Source organism: Gymnoscopelus braueri (genome assembly GCF_963280865.1).
Source record: "Gymnoscopelus braueri genome assembly, chromosome: 6".
Lineage (NCBI taxonomy): Eukaryota > Metazoa > Chordata > Actinopteri > Myctophiformes > Myctophidae > Gymnoscopelus > Gymnoscopelus braueri.
In genome coordinates, this window is record NC_137607.1 from 57,937,873 (window position 1) to 57,961,986 (window position 24,114).

General features: G+C 41.6%; 1 protein-coding gene across 13 annotated transcripts in view; it reads left to right on the forward strand.

Moving 5' to 3' along the window:
• szt2 (SZT2 subunit of KICSTOR complex) overlaps positions 1 to 23,608 on the forward strand; it is a 232,658-nt gene extending 209,050 nt beyond the window's left edge. For all 13 annotated transcript variants that reach the window (XM_080430954.1, XM_080430966.1, XM_080430959.1 and 10 more), the window contains 6 exons: positions 11,347 to 11,469; positions 11,981 to 12,308; positions 16,194 to 16,397; positions 18,817 to 18,927; positions 19,220 to 19,288; positions 19,752 to 23,608. In XM_080430954.1, coding sequence (XP_080287080.1) covers positions 11,347 to 11,469; positions 11,981 to 12,308; positions 16,194 to 16,397; positions 18,817 to 18,927; positions 19,220 to 19,288; positions 19,752 to 19,895 — 979 coding nt within the window. In that variant the 3' untranslated portion in view covers positions 19,896 to 23,608. The remainder of the gene's footprint in view (positions 1 to 11,346; positions 11,470 to 11,980; positions 12,309 to 16,193; positions 16,398 to 18,816; positions 18,928 to 19,219; positions 19,289 to 19,751) is intronic.
• Positions 23,609 to 24,114: the final 506 nt, after the last annotated feature.

Genomic DNA, 24,114 nt, shown 5'->3' on the forward strand with positions numbered 1-24,114 from the left:
GGGACTGTAAGCGTCCATTTGGTTCCATTTGTACACTAGGGTACACTTGCGTCGTTGTTGTGTTTACATGTGCGGTGCAGCGGTGAAACAATGGCGTTAACGAGTGAAACGCTCAAAAGTTTCACTCGTCCTCTTCTACCCAAGGTAGCAAGTCTCCGTTGACAATTTTAATAATCCAATTGATAATAATCCGTTTGGGATCTCCCTGTGAATGAATAGCTAGTGTTGCGAGCGTGTCCGTTTTCTCAGTCTATCGTTGCCGAAAATGGCAGATCTACAAGCTAACAACGTGGTGCGAACAGACGCAGTGTGAGCTTGGAGATCGGCTATGTTTGGTGCGCGACACCGTCGTACGATGAAGTATAAATTGCGCTTTTAAAGTGACAGTACACACATTAACCGTTTCTTCAATATTATTTTCCAAAAGTAAAAAGGTCACTTGCCTTCCGTCTGTTAGAAAAGTACTGTATTTGAAGGCCCTAGTAAAATGTAGTGAGAGTGATATATTTTGGTTAAAACAAAGAAAAAAGAATAGGAAAAACAAAATGCATTTTTTGTTTATAAAGAGTTGAAGAGACATGGAGATTTTATAGTAATTATTACAGTACTATTCATAATATAAAGCCATTTAACACTTATTGCACATTATATGAATGGTTGTTTTAATGATAGGCAAAAATATTTTTAACTTTTGTCATCTTCATTTAATTTTAGATAGTGGTCAGCCACAAACTCACTGTCACAACTGTTCTGTTCAGAATTTTTCGTCTCACGTCTTTTTTCTTAATAATAGAAAAAGATCGATAGTGGGCTCGATAAAAGCTCGGTTCGATAAGCAGGCTCGATAAGGTGCTCATTATCGTTGTCGTTGTCGTTATTGGACGATATACTGTGTACCTATTACTACATGTACTTGGTGCGATGTTCAGAGAATAACACACTACCGGACAGGTGTGTGCATACATGTCCCAACTCCACTGAGCGCCAAAACACATGTCAAGTGGTAAACGCTGCTCAGTACTGACTTAAGCAGCCTATTTTTCCCGTGATATACAGGGATATGCCAATACTGCCACTGTGTGTGCTTAACCTCACAGTTTGAGTGTGTATCATAGCTTGAGTGTGACTCGCTCTGCTGATATTCGGATTATACTGTTTTGTGCTTGGCAGTAAAATGGAATTATAATACTAGTATGGTTCAAGTGTCTCGCTTTGCCATCACTTGGTTATCATACTGTGTGTACTTGACACATGACTTGACGCTGTGGCTTGAGTGGTTCTCGCTCCTTGCTACGACGGCGTTACATATTAGTAACATTGTACTCTGTGTACTGATAATCAATAAGCTTTGTTTATGGGCAATGGATCCCCATTAGCTGCGGCAAAAGGAAACCAGCATTCTTCCTGGGGTCCAAGACAACGGAATACATTAATAATCCGTTTGGGATCTCCCTGTGAATGAATAACTAGTGTTGCGAGCGTGTCCGTTTTCTCAGTCTATCGTTGCCGAAAATGGCCGATCTACAAGCTCACAACGTGGTGCGAACAGACGCAGTGTGAGCTTGGAGATCGGCTATGTTTGGTGCGCGACACCGTCGTACGATGAAGTATAAATTGCGCTTTTAAAGTGACAGTACACACATTAACCGTTTCTTCAATATTATTTTCCAAAAGTAAAAAGGTCACTTGCCTTCCGTCTGTTAGAAAAGTACTGTATTTGAAGGCCCTAGTAAAATGTAGTGAGAGTGATATATTTTGGTTAAAACAAAGAAAAAAGAATAGGAAAAAAAAATGCATTTTTCTGTTTATAAAGAGTTGAAGAGACATGGAGATTTTATAGTAATTATTACAGTACTATTCATAATATAAAGCCATTTAACACTTATTGCACATTATATGAATGGTTGTTTTAATGATAGGCAAAAATATTTTTAACTTTTGTCATCTTCATTTAATTTTAGATAGTGGTCAGCCACAAACTCACTGTCACAACTGGCCAATAAAAAAAGATACCGGTTCTGTTCAGAATTTTTCGTCTCACGTCTTTTTTCTTAATAATAGAAAAAGATCGATAGTGGGCTCGATAAAAGCTCGGTTCGATAAGCAGGCTCGATAAGGTGCTCATTATCAATAAAAATTAACGAGCTCCATCCCTAGCTGTGATGGCTGGAGTTTGGTTGTATTTGTCTGTGATGAAGGGCACAGCTGTGCCTTGGCTTAATGGAGACTTTCATTGCTGCGTTCAGGCAAATGTACGTCTTCAGTGGGCCTCTAGGTTTCCCCAAGGCCTTTCTTGACCGCGGGTGTTGCCAGAGCCTCTCCCTCAGTGATACAGGCTTGGAGCAGGCCAGGAGATGCAGCCGAATGGGCTTCATCTTTCATGGGCTTTTGCCCACTCCTGTATATAGTCAACCTGGCCGTCTCGCATCCTGTGGCGACGGCTGTGGTGTTGTCTGTTCATTCTATCTGCAAACCGACATCGGTAAGCGCAGATTCCTCGTGACTATGTTTGCGAACGCAGCGGAAGGAGGCGCGCAAGTGGAGCTTACTATGAAACCGTGCTCGGCTTGTGTGTGTGCGTCTCCATGTGTGTCTCCGTGTGTGTCTCTGTGTGCGTGCACTGCCTCAGCCCTGTGTGCAGCCAAGTAAATGTCCAATATAGACGTACCATACATCAAATGAAAGGCCTTTGAAAACTGAACACACCTGTTAAGGTTGCGTTTAAGCCCGCCCCTTCCCCCGGAAGCCACGCCCTAACCCTAACCCTAACCCGAAGGTTCCTAAAAACTCCCCATTGAAACCCCATGTTAAATGAAAAGCGGAATCGCTCCGAAACTTTTTCTACCCCCCCTAAGTGGGGGTCTACGAACAAATACTTCGGGCTCGGATTTTGGCTCCGCCCCCCGGAAGTGGGTGAAACAGCCACTTCAAACACTTTGTTGAATTGTTCAAAAACATTCAAAGTTTTTTTTTTGTGAATTTGTATTTTTCTAAGATGCTCCTTTTAACGCAGATTTTTTTTGTATTTTTTATATATTTTTTTATTGGTTACTTTTTTTTAGATGATTTCTTTCCATTATCATTTAATTTTGTTGGCGTTCGCTTCCCGCGTTCGCGCGTCTTACTTGTGGTATTAGTCATTCAGGTGTTGAAAACACTGCCTCTGGCGGTCAGAAGGAATGAAGTAGAACCAGAGTTATGCATATAACTAAGGTTCTACGAATTCCGGATGACCACCAGAGTTGACTGTCACTCGGAATCTCGTTCTCGACCAAAAGATTTCATGAGGATGAACGCTGTGTGCACCGCACCTATATAGGTGGCGTGCGTGCACACAGGTCACGAGTGACTTTGTTGGTATTAATATTCGACCTATGCGCGAGCGCGCGATGAATATCCAGGTGTTGAAAACACTGCCTCTGGCGGTCATCTGTAATTCGTAGAACCTTAGTTATATGCATAACTCTCGATTTGAGAAAATGCTATTTAATACTACCTCTAATGGAGAAAAAAAACGAGAGAGAAAAAAAAACGGCAGAAAAAAACTGCAGCGCCCAGCAGCTTCTTACTGAGGCTGCCTGGGTCTGAATACTGGACAAACTTGTTCTATGAGAACAATGGCCAAGCCGTGAAGCCACGGCCAAGGTCATTAACATACAGAGGACCATCACCATTCAACTCTACCTGTACTGGAGAGAGAGCTTTTTCAACAGCATCACAAATCCGGTAAAACACTGTTGTATGGAGAAGTATATATCAGTTGCGTCTCATCTGGAGGAGTAGAGAGAGTGGCTGCATTCCTCTCCGCACCCCACCCCCCCCTCACCTCCCCCCTCACACAGCACCGTCTCAACTGAAGAAGTGAGAAAGAAATACCCTGCAAACTTTGTAACCATTGTTGCTGTTCTCATCTTGAGTAGAATCCACTTGTCAGAGGGTGTAACATTAAAAACATTTAAAAATAGCAGAACTAAGCTACATGTTGTAAGCTTGTAGATCTGCTATTTTCAATTTTAACATAACATGTGAAACTGGACTTTCTTTATAACGAGTACTTTAACTTTTTTTAATTTTGATACCAAGCGCCACCTTGTGGCTGAACGGCCACACTAAACGTTCTAATCCTTGCAAAAGGAGGCGCTAAGATTCTGTGGGCGTCAACTTTTAAAGGTTTGTTTAGGTACCTCTGAGGTCCAATAGGCGGCAATAGTCGGCCGTTTGAAGATCGCGCATGAATGAACAGATAACCACTGTAGGATAACCACAGCGATAGTTAAGAGACTGCAGGGCAAAATAATTAACACCAGTGTGAACGCTTGACTTTGATTGTGCGTGTGTGCGTGTGTGCGCGCGTGTGTGCGTGTGTGTGTGTGTGTGTGTGTGTGTCTGTCTTTCTGAAATGAAACTGAAAGTAACTTCTCCAAAAGGAAGGAATGGCAGGCCTAATATTACTAATGCATTTTGGCTGTGTGCAATAATGCAACTGCAGACATTATATATTGCCTTTTGTTAGGCTATTCAATATTAGTTTTTTTCTTGAAATCATATTTATTTAATTTGCAATAATTCAACTGTATGGCATGCTAATGTTTTGAGACATATTGTATTATATTACTACACAGTAGTAAATAAATAATTCTACACAATAAATAAATATGTTTTAAATAACTGATCTAAATATGGATTATACTTATGATAAGTTTTGCCATAATCATGTTGTTCTGCCCCCACATGTTTATTTTCTATGACACCCAGTGGTGAACTGTTGTATTGCATTTAGTGCTTTGCCTTTTGTGTAAGTCCCTTTTGGCCCTCCTGTCTTGCCATAGCTAGCTCAGAGTGTGTGTGTTTTCAGACAGCACATGCCAACAATATGAGAGCACAAACAATACAAGCTGCAGTCTCCAAGCTTACTACCTTTGCTTTGTGGACTTTGAAGGTCTAATCCTGTAAGTTTCCTTTGAAAATAATATGCAAATGTATACTTTGATTTATTATTTGTGCATTTTCAGTTTAAGACTGCTTTACTGTGATTTTCATGTTTATTGTTGGAATTACTAGAAGCATTATATCACTAACAATGTTAGCTTGGATGTCAAGTAGGTCTCATAACAGGCTACTAATTTTCTCATTTTGTCTTATGTAGTAGATATGTGCAAAATGTATGCTGAATTTAAGTTGTATTTTTATGTTTTATATTCACAGTTTTACAAATATATTGGATCCTTCACTAAAAGGACTAAACTGCACTCCAGTCTCCTGGTTCTTTCTTTTTCATGGGATCATTATCATGTTAGCTATCTGCTAAGCTGACCAACAAAAAGCAAGAGCAGAATAGTAAAAAGGATTAACATTCAGTCTGCTTTCAACGGAAAGGGAGCCATTAACACTGCAGACCAGAAAGGCATCTCATCTTAGATTCAACAATCTATCATGGATGAACAAAAACATAAACCAGACAATCGAGAAGCACATTCTGAACACTCCAGTCGCTCTGGCAGCTCTAGCCATGCCTCATCACACAGTTCTGCTGCTATCAGAGCAAGAGCCAAAGCGGAAGCTGCAAGAGTCAAGGCTACTTTTGCTCAAAGACAAGCAGACATGCTAATCCAGCAGGCACGGATACAAGCTGAAGAATCAAAGAAAAGAGCGGAGTTTGAAGCGGAACAGCAATGTAGAGCAGTTGAATTACAGGCTAACCTTGATACGCTGAAGGTTCAGGGTGATGCTGAAGCAGCATGCGCAGAGGCTGAAATCTTAGAAGCTTATGAGGGAGAGTGTGGAGAACCTACAAAGCAAAATGTGACAAGATTGGCTTCATATCCCTCACAGCAACGCACTAGTGAATATGTGCAACAACATTCTGTGGACCATGGTCAGCAACAACTCCAACACCAGAAGCAAGAACCTGTTTCTTCACCAGAGCACCAGCAGAACATGGACAACGGTGATACGGATAATTGCGGTATGGAGATAAGAAGATGTGAAGAAATCAGTGACTCGTTCCACTCGTTGCACGAATTGCCAGCTGAACGCCAGAGCAAGCCCAAAGCCTACAGCCAGCAAAACGCTGTGAACCCTTTGAACATAAGGCGTCGCACCCAGCAGCTCCACTTCGCACCTTCTCAAGGTGCAACCAACTTCACACCTTCTCATGGTGCAACCAACTTCACACCTTCTCATGGTGCAACCAACTTTGCACCTTCTCTAGGTGCAACCAACTTCACACCTTCTCAAGGTGCAACCAACTTCATGCCCTCTAGATTTCCCTCACATGATCAATCAGGAACGTCAGACTTAGCCAAATACCTTATTCGCAAAGAAATGGTTAGCTCTGGACTCCTGAGTTTTGACGATAGACCAGAGAACTACTGGGCATGGAAGGCTTCCTTTATCAACTCCATTAGTGACTTGAACCTCAGCTCCAGAGAGGAGCTAGATTTACTGTCCAAGTGGCTGGGACCAAAGTCTGCAGAGCTGGCCAAACGAATCCGTTCAGTCCACATCAATGACGCCACAGAAGGGCTCCTAATGGTGTGGAAGAGGCTGGAGGAATGCTACGGATCAGCTGAAATGATTGAAAATGCCTTGTTGATGAGGTTAGACGAGTTTCCAAAGATTGCAAATAAGGATAACCAAAAGCTGCAGGAACTAGGAGACCTATTGCTAGAGCTCGAGGCAGCCAGAAAAGATGGATTCTTACCTGGACTCTCTTACCTCAACACACCCCGGGGAGTCAATCCCATCGCACAGAAGCTCCCTTATAACCTTGTGGAGAAATGGATCTCAGTTGGCTCGAGGTATAAGGAAGACTTTCGGGTTCAATATCCTCCTTTTCACATCTTTGTACAGTTCATCCAAGACCAAGCAAGGATACGAAATGACCCCAGCTTTGCTGAACTTACCATGGGTGGTTCAAACAGGACAGATAAAACAGAGAAACAATCTGTCTTCACCAGGAAAACTGAGGTTTCCACAGACGGTGCAAACAAACAAAACAAGGACGAGAAAAGGGTTGAGGATCCAGACAGAATGTGTCCTTTACATAATAAGCCCCATCCTCTAAGAAAATGCCATGGCTTCCGCAGCAAGACCTTAGAGGAGCGGAAAGCTTACCTCAAAGAGAAACACATCTGTTTCAAGTGTTGCGCCTCAACAAGTCACATTGCCAAGGACTGTGATAAAAATGTACTGTGCAAAGAATGCAACAGTAACGGACACCCAACTGCACTACACCCAGGGCCAGCAGTATGGAATACAGTGAGTTCTGTCATCAGCGAAGATCAAGGCGGGGAGCAACAGGAGGATGAGACTCCAGAGGTCATGTCGAAGCGCACAGAGGTTTGCGGGAATTCAGTTGGCTCCCGATCATGCTCCAAAATATGCTTGGTCAGGGTATACCCTGCAGGTCAAAGAGAGAAAGCTGTTAAAGCATATGCTGTCCTTGATGAACAGAGTAATAAGTCGCTGGCCAAGACTGAGCTATTTGACCTGTTTGGCATTGGATCAGGTGTCGCTCCTTACACCCTTAAAACATGCGCAGGGATCATGGAGACAGCAGGAAGACGCGCGAGCAATCTCATAATTGAGCCAATAGATGGCAGTGTACAGATCCCACTTCCAACATTAATTGAGTGTGATATGATGCCCGATGACCGTGCAGAGATCCCCTCAGCAGAGATAGCAAGTCATTATCCCCACCTCAAGCCAGTGGTAGATAAAATACCAGCCATTGATCCTGATGCAGACATTCTCATGCTCCTCGGCAGAGACATACTACGTGTACACAAAGTACGTAAACAGTACAATGGACCCAACAATGCTCCGTATGCTCAGCAATTGGACCTCGGCTGGGTCATTGTTGGAGACGTATGTCTGAGGGGAGTCCACAAGCCAAGCCGCATTAATGTCTATAGGACCAATGTCCTACCTAATGGACGAACGTCTTTCATGAGTCCATGTACAAGTGTTATCCATGTGAAAGAAAGGTTTGACACCGGGGTAGCACCCTTACCATTCCTTTCCCCAAGACACCGTCTTCCGAATAATAGAGGACAAGCGGCAAAACGACTCTCATCTCTATGTCGCACACGGGAAAGAAAGCCAGTCATGAAAAAACAATACACAGATTTCATGTTGAAAATCTTCGAGTCAGTCCAAGCAGAACTAGCTCCACCGTTGAAGGAGAGACAAGAGTACTTGGCGACCCTCCAAGCCCGCAAGAAGTGGAAGTCAGACAGACCAAACTTGCAAGTAGATGTGGTACTCCTTAAAGACACTCAAGTGAAGAGGAATGAGTGGCCCACAGGCGTTATTGAGGAAACCATTCCCAGCCATGATGGCAGGATTTGAAAAGTGAATGTAAAGATTATCAGACAGGGTACCCCTAAGGTTTATTCCAGACCTGTTTCAGAGGTTGTACTGCTCCTCAGTAAAGGGACATAGTGGCATCTTATAATACCAGGGCGGGGAGTGTTCTGCCCCCACATGTTTATTTTCTATGACACCCAGTGGTGAACTGTTGTATTGCATTTAGTGCTTTGCCTTTTGTGTAAGTCCCTTTTGGCCCTCCTGTCTTGCCATAGCTAGCTCAGAGTGTGTGTGTTTTCAGACAGCACATGCCAACAATATGAGAGCACAAACAATACAAGCTGCAGTCTCCAAGCTTACTACCTTTGCTTTGTGGACTTTGAAGGTCTAATCCTGTAAGTTTCCTTTGAAAATAATATGCAAATGTATACTTTGATTTATTATTTGTGCATTTTCAGTTTAAGACTGCTTTACTGTGATTTTCATGTTTATTGTTGGAATTACTAGAAGCATTATATCACTAACAATGTTAGCTTGGATGTCAAGTAGGTCTCATAACAGGCTACTAATTTTCTCATTTTGTCTTATGTAGTAGATATGTGCAAAATGTATGCTGAATTTAAGTTGTATTTTTATGTTTTATATTCACAGTTTTACAAATATATTGGATCCTTCACTAAAAGGACTAAACTGCACTCCAGTCTCCTGGTTCTTTCTTTTTCATGGGATCATTATCATGTTAGCTATCTGCTAAGCTGACCAACAAAAAGCAAGAGCAGAATACATGTAGCTCTACAACAGAGGCATAGCCATGACAGCAATGGTACAAAATGATATAATTTTTTTTTATATATATATTGTTTAAATAATAATTTTCAGCCATTCGGCTAAGTGTTACCTATATTCGGTATTCGGTTTCGGCCAATAATTTGATATACTGTAGTTATAGCAGTGACTGAGATGTAGTGGAGTAGAAGCAAAAGTACTAGAAATTGAAAATACTCTAATAAAGTAATAATACCTCAAATCTTTACTGAAGTAACAGTACTTGAGTAAATATAATTAGTTACTTTACACCACTGTTGTTCTATAAATCTAATTATTTTGCTGGAAAAATTCTGGCACTGTAGTGAAAACGTGGCTTAAAACATGGTAATCATTACCTAACCACCCACACACATTACCAGGTATTGTTTAATTTCAAATTGAATTATTCTTCTTAAAGGTATCATGACATTCATTTTCACTTTTTTTATTTTCAATGTTTTATTTGGGGTTTTATGACCTCAATTACACCCAAAAAACCTGAACTTTGAACATTCAGTGGATTTTCTGTGGTCTGGGGTTTTCTGAATAATTAGGCTGAAAAGTAATCTGAGCTTGGCCCTTCGACAGTGAGGTCACTGTCGATTAATCCCGCCCACTCTCCTCCTCGCCCCTCCCCTCCCCTATCCTTTCCTTTGGGGGGGCGGAGCAGAGGCGATGATTGACAGGCAAAATCCCTCACCAGCGACACCCGCAGGCAAAGATTTCTTTTTTCATTGCAGTTGAAAAGGCTTTAGAAATGTGAGAGAAAAACACCTGCCATGGATCACTGGAATGGAATTTTCACTTAAAGGAGCTACACCATGAATTTAAAAAAAATATTTGATATTTAATATCATATGGTGTATGTCCCTCAAACCTTTTTCAAAAGGTTTGAGCCTAAATCATCACTCAGATATACTCATCCCAAGTCAATTGTCTCTGGCTTATACAGCGCTTTCAGCTGCAATACCAAAACGTCCTCTTGGGCAGGGGGGGGCTACTGAGCAATTCTGTCTGTTAATACAAAAAAATATTAAAAAAAATTATAAAAAAAAATGGAAAGATTCTGCATAAAAAGAAGCATCTAAGAAAAATACAAAATCGAAAAAAAAACACTTTGAACATTTTTGAACAATTCCACCAAGTGTTTGAGGTGCCTGTTTCACCCACTTCCGGGGGGCGGAGCCAAAATCCGAGCCCGAAGTATTTGTTCGTAGACCCCCACTTAGGGGGGGTAGAAAAAGTTTCGGAGCGATTCGGGCACTTTTCATTTAACATTGGGTTTGCCATCAATAATGTTTGTGACATCATAAACATTTCCATTCTGAGATCGCCTGTTCAGACACGCCCATTCTGGAAATCCATGAAATGAGAAGGAATGACTGAATTTAAAAAGAAAACATTTTTTTGGGTACAAGAGACACTGGGGACCCCAAAAAATACAAAAAACCAAGAAAAAAGTGATTTTCATGGTGTAGACCCTTTAAAACTTTTTGTACACTTTTGAAGGACCAGGACAAAGACTTTGAATGTGGTGTAAAAGTGAATGTCATTAAACCTTTAAAATGGTTTATTGGGGCTCCTTACAAAATGCATTGTTTGTTTTTAATGTCAATAATTAAAGTAGCTATTCTTCTTAATACATAAAAAAAAAAAGTGATCTACGTAGTTAGTGGCAGTGTCTGAGACAACAGATGCTGACTGAATGCGCATGCGCGTCCGCAACTGGTTTCGGCCCACATCAAGTCACCATTTGACCAATTCGGCCCGACCCCAAAATGAGTTTGACACCCCTGCTTTAGCTCCATGGTCACTGAACTAAATATTGGACCCCATCGTCACAAGCCACACAATCTTCTCAAGATGTTTATACTAAAATGGCTTTTTTTCAGAGAGACAATTCAGGAGAAAATCAACTTTATTATTAACCTTTCTCTGTCCCAGCAACATACTCTCGCGGGTTCTAGCACCAGTGAACATAGGATGTTCGCTACATTTGCCGGCGCCAAATGCCGGCGCCCACTTAGGAGACCATGTGTAGGATTTGTGTACTATGTCGCCTCTAGTGGCTCCAATCGGGATGGTGTGTCTTCATAAATTAACCATGTTTGCCTGGAAGGTCCATTAATGTTTCTGAATGGTTTTGTCTTATCTTCTGTAGCTCTGGCTCCTACAAGGACCTGGAAGGTGCATACATGTTTCTGAATGGTTTTGTCTTATCTTCGGTAGCTCCGGCTCCTACAAGGACCTGGAAGGACTGCGTCACCACGATGACTTTGACGTGTCGCTGCTGGTCTGTCACAATGCCGCTCCGTTTGAGGAGCAGTCCGAAGGAGAACGCCATCTGCTCAGGTAACTACATGTATTTACACTAATGGATTCTGTGGGTTGAGCCCGCCAAGCCTCGGACTAGAACTAGGTCAGGTCAATTAACCCAAAATATATCGATATATTTGGAACCAATAACCAACTTAAAGGTAGGGTGATTTTCTTTGGTCAAACTAAGTGTTAAATAGCTCTATATTCTGATAGTACTCATTGCTATAGAGTGTTTGTTCAGTAACAGGAGTCGCTATGCCTCTCCACAGAAAATGCATTTTCAGGTCAGGATACCAATTTTATCCAATCAGGATAGAGAACTCGGTCAGGATACAGATTAAACAAGTGAAATTGAAAGTGATGACACAAAGAAACGAGCAGACAAAGTCGGAACTGGAACACTATTAAAATGAAGCTGATAAATGGGTACTCTCTCCTGATTGGCTGAAATGTTGTCACCTACCTGAAAATGTATGTTCTGTTTATTAGGAAAAAGAAGGTTACATACTGAGGCTTTAAGTACTTCTTCCTCCACTGTGTTCAGGTTGCGCTACTATGTGATCATGACCAGCCAGAGGGAGCTGTTCCCTCGACTGACGGCAGACATGCGGCGCTTCAAGAAACTCCCCCAGATCCACCGCGAGCCCGGCGGAGGCGAGGCAGGGTCCGGGAGGATCCCCCCAGAGCGGGGGGCGGAGCCGGGTGGGGGGCCGCACGACCCCGAGCAGCTGGACCTGTGGGAGGAGCCGTCGCCCGTGGCGACCTCGCCCGTCCCCAGCGACGGAAACGAGTTCTACCCCCTGGTGGGGCGCGGAGCGGAGGGCCAGGGTCTGCTGTACCCCTCCCCTCTGTTCCCCCTGCTCAACAACGAGGTAACATCTACCAGCAGTGAGCGCATTTAACCCATTAACACTGGGAACACATCTGTGTCATTTTAAGATTTCTTTGGCTATTCAAAAATAGCAGATCTACAAGCACAGAGTGCTGCGCTATTATATATATATATATATATGAGCGTTTATATATTTCCTTAAAGCGAACATTTGTAACTCACATTTTTGCTTCTGGGGGGTCCCTGGAACAACATATTTTACAAATGTTCGCTTTAAAAAATATATATATATTCAAAGATTTGCTAAATGTATTTTTGTTTCTCCAAAAATAGCAGATCTACAAGCTCATAGCGGCACAGAGTGCCGCTATGAGCTTGTAGATCTGCTATTTTTTAATAGCCAAAGACATCTAAAATGACAGATGCGTTCCCTGATTGAGTGGGTTAAACAACCATTGACAGCTTACAACAGTTGACAGCTTTAGTGACTGTACATTTGTACACTATTTTATAATGAATCTGTTTGAAAATGGCAGATCTACGCGACGTATGAGCGTGTAGATCTGCTATTTTCAAAAATAAATGACAAAAAGTTGACAAATCGTGAAACATGTTAGTATTTTTTCTTTGGTAAGTAAGTAAACTAAGTAGCCTTAGGAACCAAGTAGCCTCGATCTCCAGGCTTTTATTGTTTAGTGTTGCTAAAAAATAAAAGCCTGGCCCAGCCCGTCGGTGTACTCGGTATGAGGAAGTGTTTCACTTCCCAACCAACCAGAGTGCAGTGGGCGTCGCTCGTAATGTTGTGTTAACGGGGCGGGGGTTGACGGACAGATCGGTGAACCAATGGGATCAGCCGCAATCTCTCGCCGGCTCTTTACACCCGCCCCTCTATACACGAAATCAGGAGCGTTGGGGCAGTCTAGGAACCAAGGGTCTCCAAGCAATGTTGCCCATTTTACTGTAAGTGTATAAGTCAATAGTAAGTGCGAAGTCGATAGTAAACTTTTGAATTTAAATTTACTGTACCCTTCGCAACAACGTAACCTCAACCATCAGCAAGTACAATTACTCTAGCACTGTACTTAAAGGACTTCACCCATTTTAAACCTATCTTCATATAATTGGTTCAGAAACCTGCCTACCAGTGACATCATCATTAGGCAGGTTTTTTTTCTTTCAAACAAGATTCAAAAAAATATTTTTTTATTTGTATTGACACATTGAGAGCCAGGTACTATGCATCCAAATCAGAGTGGCAGCTTTTTTGCCATGTTTTGAGGATCTTTGGAGAGCCGTAGAAGCCACAACGTGCACCCGGATGTAAACAAAAAGTGTCTGGGGGATGGGGGAGGGTCCCGTCTATCCAATGGAACAAAAACAATTATACCGCAAGTGGCCATTTTGTTGCTATCGCCCATAATCCTAATATAGGAATGGTCGGAATTGAAGTTCTATTTCGTCCCTGCTGACCGCCAGAGGCGGTGCTTAAAGCACTGAATAGTTCCTTGGCGCGTGCGCATTTCGAGTATTGTATACCAACAATCGTCACTTGTGACCCCTGGATGACCCGGAGGAGACTATATCATCCGGGAATCATCGATGGATCTTTTCCTTTTTTCTTCTCGCGCGCGAGTTGCAAACATGGTTTGCATCGAGCTGCAATGCATTACTATACAATGCATTGGTGTGCACTCTACCTTATTATTAAAGTCGCTGGTAGCTCCGTGGCCGTACGGTCGGAGTAGCGGGTGTTCGCCCTCCAGGAGCTGCGACTCATTTATCTCCTCCATGAGCGGAGGCTGTTTCACGGGGACGCGTTAGCGTCGGATCTCGTTCACCGTCAATGAGGGTTTGTTTCCCTCTTCGGTCAAAAGGTGGGTCACCGTTGTTAGCGGTAATATCCGCACTAAGCTAGTTAATTTATGTTTTGTTATAATAATCAAAATGTACAAAGTAAATAAAGTTTTCAAATAGAGGAAAAGGAGGAAAAAGGGGAGAAATGTTTAGAAAAATGAAGGGAATGGAAGCAATTCTAACACAGCTTCATGTAAAATCCTGTTGCAAGCTATTATGTATCCGAATATTTTCAAAAAGCACTGAAATGTTAAAACTAGAGTTTCTAAGAAGTGGAAGTATGGATCCCAAGGTCGCCAGTTCGATCCCCGCGTCGACAGAGAGTAACCTGACCCTGACAAGTGCTCATTCGATGGGAGTCTCCAGACTGTTATGGACCGGCAATAGGCCACGACAAATAAAGGGGAAACAGGAAAGAGTTTAACTGAAAATGAGTGATTTTATTTACAAAAATATAACAATGATAACAAAAATGCAAACAATAAAGCAGGCATACTGCCAAACAATGCAAACATGAGTGAAACACAAATGCTCGCTGTGTGACCATGCCCCATTGTTCCAGCAGTGTGGCCCAGGTGGAAAGAAGAACTGTCTTTTATACTCTGTGGGAGACAGTGGCTACTTCCCCTGATAGGCTCTATGCACAGCAGCCATATTGGAAAGAAGTTGGGCCCCTTCCTTGCTTCCTTAAAGTTGTACAATGCAGAATCACAAATAACGATTTTTAGCAACCTCTGCTGGTCACTACCGTCACTGCATACAATTTCCGTAGTCCTCGATTACCCAGAATTCCATTCGTTTTCACCGGAAGCGTTTCAAAAAGCGATCTTTTAATTGTTTTATACTATCTACGGATCGTTTCTCTTAGCCAGTGGAGCATTAGTTACCATGAGCTGTGCTTTCTTTTTCTGTTCTTTTTCGATCTTCCAATCCTACATTCTCTTAAAATCAGCGTGAGGTTCCTTTTTGTTATTAGCGCGGTAGTTCCTGGCCAAACAGGAAACCGTTGCGGTAGTTCCTGGCCGACGTCATGACGTCGGCCAGGACGTCGGCCACGACGTCATGACGTTGGCCAGGAACGTCATTTTCCCGGGAAAGTCCCCCCCGTCCACGTTCAATAGAAAATATATAAATAAAAGGCTTCCGGGGGTGGAACGTCATTTTCCCGGGAAAGTCCCCCCCGTCCACGTTCAATAGAAAATATATAAATAAAAGGCTTCCGGGGGTGAAATTCATGGAGTGGGTGTTGTGAAACTTTTGCCACTCACAAAAGATATACAATTTAACTTTAGTTTTGTTGAAAACGTTACCTGGTATTACTTTAACAAGTATTACCAATGATACTACTGAAGGCTCTGTTCCATTTAGTGGAGCACTGTGGTTCTCATAACTCTGAGAGTGTACAAATGGAACCAAATGGACCATTTGGTTCCATTTGTACACGCTCAGAGTTACAAACCCGTAAATGGCCATTTGGAACCCCCTCAAGTCATGAGGGTCCCTGGACCACACTTTGAGACCCACTGGTGTAGCAGAGTGTTTCCAGTGAGCCAATATGCGCAATATCAGCACCCTGCCTCTGTCTGACCAGAATGGAACAGAGCCTTCATTAGTATCATTGGTAACACCTGTGAAGGAAGTAAGGAAGAGGCCCAATTACTTTCCAATATGGTGGCTGTGCATAGAGCCTTTTGCCTCCAACTCCATCCTCCAACCCAGGGGCGTCACAGGGGGGGGTGTAAGTGGGACTGAGTTACTAGGGCCCCCCCCCCCCCCCCCCCCCCCCCAAAAAAAAAAAAAAAAGTATTTTTGGGGTATTTTTTAAAGAAAAATAATCTTAGGGGGGCCCACAGTGAATCTTTTTCCCCAGGGCCCAGAATTTGGTGCTACGCCCCTGCTCCAACCAGCACAGCAACAGAGAAGAGTTGTAAAGCATAGCCCTGGAAGAGTGCCATTTGTGACTCACCTGTTAGAGTGAGTCACAAATGGCGGATTGATTGGCACTTGGCCTGACTACGCTTTTCAGACGTGAGTTGTCATTGTGCGTTATTTTTTCTTGAATCCCTGACAGGTGGCGTCGGCCCAGAGGCAGATCCAGAGCAGCGTGGAGCAGGCCATGGGTCACTGTCGCCGGGACAATCTGTGGAGGAGGCTGTTCCACGGGGAGCACCTGGCCCTGGACAAGCTGAAGCTAAGCAAGCTGACCTTCAGCGAGCTTGAGGAGCTGCTGGAGGCCGTGCAGAGCCGCTCCGTAGGGGAGATAGACCCCCAGCTGGTACGCATACCCTGTAAACCACTGTTTCCCAATTTTTATGGGTCGCGTTTATGTAAAAAATAATAATCATGCGTTCAATTTAGAAACAACACTAGAGGGAGCCACGAGCCAGGCGTCCCAACTAAAGTGCACACACACACACACACACACACACAGTCCACGCACACACACACACACACACGCACACGCACGCGCAAGCCAGGATTTTTTCTTCAATTTGGTTTATTGAAAGCATGACTGTTAAGATACTTTTATTGTGTTCTGGCTTTTGTTTTAGTTTCTCCCTGACACACGCACGCACGCACGCACGCGCGCACGCACGCACGCACGCACGCGCGCGCACACACACACACACACACACAGTGATCCATGAAAAGAACTATTCTGTCCCTATCGGTTCACAACTCAGACGGCGCTGATTCGACTCATCAGAGCATCGGCCGGTCAGCGCGCGAGGGCGCGCCTCCTCGGCCTCAAGCTCTGCTGAGTCGGCGCGCCTCCGTCATGGACAATAACTATTATCACGTGCGTGTGAACGCGTGTTCAGCGTTCCCCTAGCGTAGCTTCCTGGTTGCTACGTGGGGGGGAACAACAACAGACAGGTTCGTGTCGCATCAAAGCCCCGCCTCGCCCCGAAGCCCCGTGCCTAAAAACGAGCGCTCTGTCTTCAATCGCCCTGGTTCTTCGATCACCCTGTAACATATATATGTATGTATGTATGTATGTGTATGTATGTGTATGTATGTGTATGTATGTGTATGTATGTGTGTGTATGTGTGTGTATGTGTGTGTATGTGTGTATGTATGTGTGTGTGTGTACACACACATTATATATAAGTTATCATCAATTAAAAAAAAAATCAAAAGCATTTCATAAATAACAAGTAAATAGTAAAAAAAGAAAATAATAATTTCCATAAATAAATATTTTTTTATTTTTTAAGAAGTAGTGAAAATAGCAGATCTACAAGCTCACAATGCGGCGCAAAGCGACATGTCGTGAGCTTGTTGATGTGCTATTTTCACTAGTTTGGGTCCTGGGCAAACATCTAATTTCTCTTTTGGGTCTCGAGCTAAAACGTTTGGGAACCACTGCTGTAAACCATGTCCTAACATCTAACACACACTGCAAACCAGGGTTTCTCAAAGTGGGTGCTGTGACGCAAGTCCAGGGTTGCCGCAGAATACCTTGATAATATTTGACTTTGAAAAGAAAAAAAGGGGGCGTTCTTTTCTACACCAAAACTCTTAGCCGTAAATAGCATATCTACAAGCCCACGTGTTGAGCTTGTAGATTGGCTATATTTGGTGAATGTTCCCCCCAGAATAGGGATGCTGGGGTTCAAGTGGTTCTTGGAGTAGTTCACCCACAAATGTCACTTATTTTCTATCAATTTCACACCCCATGAAGCCTTGAATTCATGGAGATTTTTTTGTTTTTGTCGCATTCTTAAGCCAATAATTTGATGACGGGCAGAGTGTCCAGTAGGAGACTTGCGGAGTCTCCTACTGGGTCTCCTATTGACTGATGACCCGGTCATCAAATTATTGGCTCAGGAATGTGACAAAAACAAAATAATCTCCATGAATTCAATGCTTCATGCGGTGTGAAATTTATAGAAAATAAGGGTAAACTACTCCTTTAAACGTCAAAGTATAAAGTTATTTTCAATCTGTCCTAAATGGAAACTGACATCATCTCATGTTATCCTCTTGACACACTGTATCTTAGCGGGAAATATTGACATATTTGCGTTGCCGTAATATGACATGAACGTAAGGTTTTATATAGTAACAATATAATACAGGGGTACCCTGAGCAAGAAAAGCTTGATAACCACTGCTGTAAACTCTGTTCTAACACACACACACACACACACACACACACACACACACACACACACACACACACACACACACACACTGTATACCCTGTCCTAACATAACACATTTCAACTGATCTATAACCCCTCCTGTGTAACATCTAACATACACACGTGCATTCCTTATGTGAGATGCAATTCAGTGGAGCCCCGCCCCATGGCAGATTTTTAAGTGAACATTAAGCAACAACAACAAAAAAAATAAGATTTTGGTCCATTAACATTGAACAAAAATTGGTGCAATATTTGTAAAGTGAAACGTTTTATAGTTATAAAAGTGACTGAGACATAAGTGTAGGTTGGGGGTTTGGGACAGGGACAAAAAACTATGCATTTTACCTAATGTGACCTAATGTGAATAACCATTTAAGCTACACCCCTGGCTTAAATGATTGAATTAAGTGCATAGTATGTTCATAGTAGAGACACAATTAAAGTTGTAATTTTCATCATTTGTGCTGCCGTCACCACTGACTGGTGATAAATGTGTCATTTTCATCGTAGGACTATGAATAAAGTTGTCATTTTCATTCTAGGACTGTTTCCTGACCATGAGTCCCAGCTGGTATCAAAGTCTGATCAAAGTTCTCCTGACCAGATTCCCTCAGAGCTGCAGACACTTTGATGAGAACTCCATCCAGTATCTGGTTAGAAACATTACCAATAGTCACTTTACAAATAATCAGTGGTGGAAAAAGTACTGAATTGTTTTAAGTAAAAGTATCAATACTGCGATGTAGAAATACTCTGTTACAAGTAAAAAAGTATTGGTCATGGTCATGATTCACCAGGAGCTTGGATGGCTTGGTTCCAGGCTTAAAATAATGTATATAAATATAAAAAAACATGGGGGGTTTCTATCTGTGGCACCACAAAATGGCCGCCATTGCTATGCCCTCTACAGAGAGGTGGAACTGAAGTATTGTTTTTTTTTTTCAGGCGGTCCTGAACCAGAAGTTCACGGACTGCTTTGTTCTGGTCTTTCTGGACTCTCAAGCTGGAAAAACAGTGAGTGTACAGTATGCTTGTGTCCTCAATGTTTTATTATACATGGGTTATTATGTTTGAATGTTGAAGAGAATACTTAATAGATACAGTACCTGCAGTTATTGTCACCCTTGACTATGATGCAGAAAAATAAGACATCAGAAGAATGCTAATCAAACCTGTTTGTTATATTTATTGAAATATGGTGAGTTTCTAACAAGTCAGCTATATAAATACTGATCATTACTAATTAGCATAGGTTGTGTTTGATTCTCCTTAAGATTATGTTATGTTATTATTTACAGGTGCATGTAAAAAAAAGTGAACATTGTGGAAAGAATATGTAAGGAATCTGACACAACTTAATCCTCGAAAACATAATTTTTGATTTGAAATTGATATCATTGTGATGATTGACTGGTTGCAGACCTATAAGCTGCTCTTGTTTTTTAGTTTTCATTTGGACATTTTCCGTATTTTTTAGAGCCTCAAAGTTGTCTTTCGGGAGCCATTGCCTTCACAGCCCCAACCCAGCAACAGCCCTCCGCCCCAGCTGGTGTCCATGTACCACCACCTGGAATCTGTCATCAACACAGCCTGCTACAACCTCTGGACAGGCCTGCTGTAGCACAACCGTCTTCATTTCAACGACCCCCCCCAGTCTGAGATGCATCAGGCATTAATACCATTTATTTGTGTATCCCTTGGACCCTAATCTACACTGTAACATCCTCAGTGTTTATTTAACTCTGAGAGTTAAATGGAACTCTCAGAGTTACAGACCCACAAAGGTCCTTTTGGAACCCTGTATAAAATGGCCAAATATATGTGAAACGGTCAATTCCATTAGAAATGAAACAGACTTGGATCTGGGGTTGAAAAAACAATTCAGAGAAATAACTCAAAATGACAGATTTTTTTTTTTTAACACCGACTCGAAGGTCTTGTTTGCTAGTAGGCTAAGTGGTGTTGATTTTACCTGCAACGGGTACTCGACTGACACTCTTAAGTTCTACCTCGATGGGACCCAGTGGAGGAGGGAGGGTTGTCCCTGAAAATGCACCACGGCAGTGTTATTTATGCAAAATGTACGGCATTTACTGAGCCAAAAAAAAAAGGTCAATTTATGCTTTGACGATAGGCCACATTTACGTGTCTCACAATGTTTGGAGCATTTATACTGTCTGCCATTTGCAGACAGCGTCACCATTACAAAATGTAAACAAGGAAATTAATGCAGTCCTGTGTACTATCACAGCTTGTGTCATCTTCCAATCAGTAGTATGCAACATGTTATGAAAGCGTCTGCGGAAATAAATGTTTCCAGAGTTACGCGACACTGTCCACAAAGATCCTCCACAACAACCTGTTTTTGTCGCTTTGACGTCACGATTGTCGTCGGTCGACACTTGTCGCTCAAAGCAAAACAAATTGGCCTTAATGCTGACGAAAATGTGGAGCCAGTGAGATGAGCTGGTGACAATCAGCCAACTTTCTGCAGCCTTAAAGACTTTGTGGGTTTTATCAAGCAAGTGAGTAATACTTAACTTAAAATACTCTTGACTAATGACCGCGCCACTAGACGAAAATGATCCGTTTTGAGCAGATCGGCCATTGTCGGTGGACGACACATTCATGCAACAAAGTATAAATCAGTGTCTGGGGTTTCCCGATATTAGAAATCTTGGATTTGAATCGCATTTCAGACGTCCTAGTAATGTGGCTCAAATCTGATTCACAGAAATCAGTTTCCATGTGTTTTGGTGCTGTTCAGACTTAAAAAAACACACATTTCATGCCAGTCTTGATAGGGCACAAATGGGATTTGGGCTGCCAACCTAAGAGGAGTATTGTGTTTTCTGATGCATTTAGCTTAACCACTTGAACCCATATTCTGGGGGGAACCTTAGCCAAAAATAGCAGATCTACAAGTGCACACTGTGACACATTGTGAGCTAGTAGATCTGGTATTTTTGGGCGAAGTAATTTGTTGTTCTAAGTGCAGTTCTCTAAGACGACAGGGGTTTAAGTGGTTAATACCTCGAGAACAAGGTTAATTTTGAGTTGTGATGTAAAGCCAGTTGAGAAGCCACTGCCATGCTGTGCTCATGTCTGTTTAGTTTTTTGTTTTGGTTTGTGATCTAATTCTCCTCATAGAGTTACAAGCTGCTGACTACTAGCACAAGTCCTCAATGTTTAAAACATTTAAACAATTTGAGTTCAATTAAAGATGATGTGAGTGATATTTTTGGTCAAAAGAAAAAAGTGTTTTTGTTAAAAAGTTTAAGCTCTATATTATGATAGAATATAGAGAGATATTGCTATAGAGTGTTTGTTCAGTTACAGGTGTCTCCCCGTCTCTCCAGCAATTTAGTAAACAGAAAATAATAATAATAATTAAAATAAAATAAAAGATCTAGGGAGAACCTGTTTATTAAGCTCCAATGTTATAGTGTTCCAATTCCAATTTGTGTTCTCCCTTCTCCATATTATGAGTTATATTTCCTGATTGGATTAAATTGCTATCCGGACCTGGACATTTATTTGCTGTTCACTAAAGAGCTGGAGATTTACTGTCTTTAGCAATAATTACTATCAAGTTATAGAGCTATTTAACACTAATTTAACAAAAACATATCACTTAAACATACCGTCTGCTTCAAATAACTTTATTGACATTGTCAATTTGTAGGTGTCCCACCTGACATCAGGGTCTAAATGTCTCAATGGAAGAGTAGGAATTGGTTGTATCCGTTAAAATAAAGTTAGTGGACAATGTTAGCCATATCCTAAGGTCAACTTTAGTCTTCAGTGCTTCGGAACTCTTTAACGCATTAAGACCGGGAACACGTCTGTGTGTCATTTCTTTGGCTATTAAAAAATAGCAGATATACAAGCTCATAGTGCTGCGCCGAGTGCCGCGCTACGAGCTTGTAGACCTGCAATTTGTTTTGAAAATGTGTGCGAATCTTTTAATATACATATATATATATATATATATATACACTTTTAACTCAAATCTTTGCTTCTGGGGGGTCCCTGGAACAAAATATTTTGAGATGGGGGTTCCGCGGCCAAATACATATCATTTTGGGTGGTCCTTGACATTTTTGTTTTGTTTTGTTTATTACTGTTTTTAGAAGACATTTCATTCATTTTGTAGAATCCCCAGAAGCAAAGATTTGAGTTAAATGTTTGCTTAAAAAAAAAAAAAAAAAAAAAATATATATATATATATATATATTCAAAGATTTGCACACATTTTCACGTTTAAAAAAAATTAGCAGATCTACAAGCTCGTAGTGCGGCAGCGCTATGAGCTTGTATATCTGCTATTTTTGAATAGCCAAATAAATCTTAAAATGACACAGATGCATTCCCGGTCTTAAAGGGTTATAAGTGTCAAATGTCCCCCCCCCCCCCCCCCCCCCCATGGTCATATTGTACGTGCAGCCTGGAAGTGCCTTTCTTTTTCTTTGCTTTCTCATTTATATCACAAGACTGTGGAACTGCAACATACCCCATAACATATCATCTCTGTCAGGTGGGATACATGAATATTGAACCGATTAAAAGTAATATTTAGTCTAAACATCAGCTTGTGACTACATATGAACTACATTGGATCCATTGGATCACAGGTTCTTTATCTTTCCTAAAAAGTACTGGTTTTGGACATACAAGGTTTCCACCTGACATCGATATTAAAGGATTCGTTCACCCAAAAAAAAGTACTTATTTTCTATCAATCACACACCCCTTGAAGCCTTGAGAACTTTTAGTTTTTGTCGTGTTTCTAAGCAAAGTCTCGTACCGCAGACGTTAGTATCTTTCCGACGGTCATCAAATGATTGGCTCAGGAATGTGACCAAAAAAAACAAAAAACAAAAAAGCTTCATGAGGTGTGTAATTGATAGAAAATAAGTCATTGTTTAACAGTCTGTTTTCACCAGTTCTATAAGGAACACAACACTCTGAAGAGATAAATACAAGAGATAAATACAGCCTTAAGCCTCACTTGCACTTAGTCGTGCATGTTGTCTCACACTGAAAATGCCAGATCTGTTTTCCGTGTGAGACACCGACATGCTACTACGTGTAGATCAGGTGTTACTATTGATTTATTGAAGGAAACCAACATATCTCATTCTTTGTTCATATTTTGATGAAGTAGTACAGTATTTAAGAAATCTATGATTGGGTTTTTGTCGTTTGAATGTTGATGACACTGGATAATACTCTGTAAAAATAGTACTAAACTGTAATCAAACTTACACTGCAATTGTCGTGTATGTTGTGTATATAATGACAGATTTGTATGTATGATGCAAAATGCTTAATGCTAAATAAACCTATGGATGTTAAACATTTTTATTACATGGAAAAGGAAAGGTGTGTGTGTGCCCGTGTGTGTGTGCGCGTGTATATATATATATATATAGCTAGACCTGATAGAATGGGTTTCATTGCGCGCATACTGGTTGCACGCATACTGGTTCTTATCAGTGTGACGCCGTCTGTTAAGGGGTCTATAGAACACCCTTTACGTCTGTGTTGGTAAAAAAAAAATGAACCAATGAAAAGTATTAAAAAGTGCTTCTGACAAAAGCAGCTAACTACATTGGATCCTCAAACTTTCTGCTAAACCAACTAACTCCAGCAAAGGGGGGTGGAGTTAGCTGGTTTTGCTTACTCCAGGCTCCACCCCCTTTTGACCTCCAACCTCATTGTGAACTTGGAGGTCCATTTAGCTGTTCTTATCAATGATGAACAAAACCTCCTAATGAACATTTTGGAGTTAGCTGGTTCCTATATATATATATATATATATATAATATATATATATG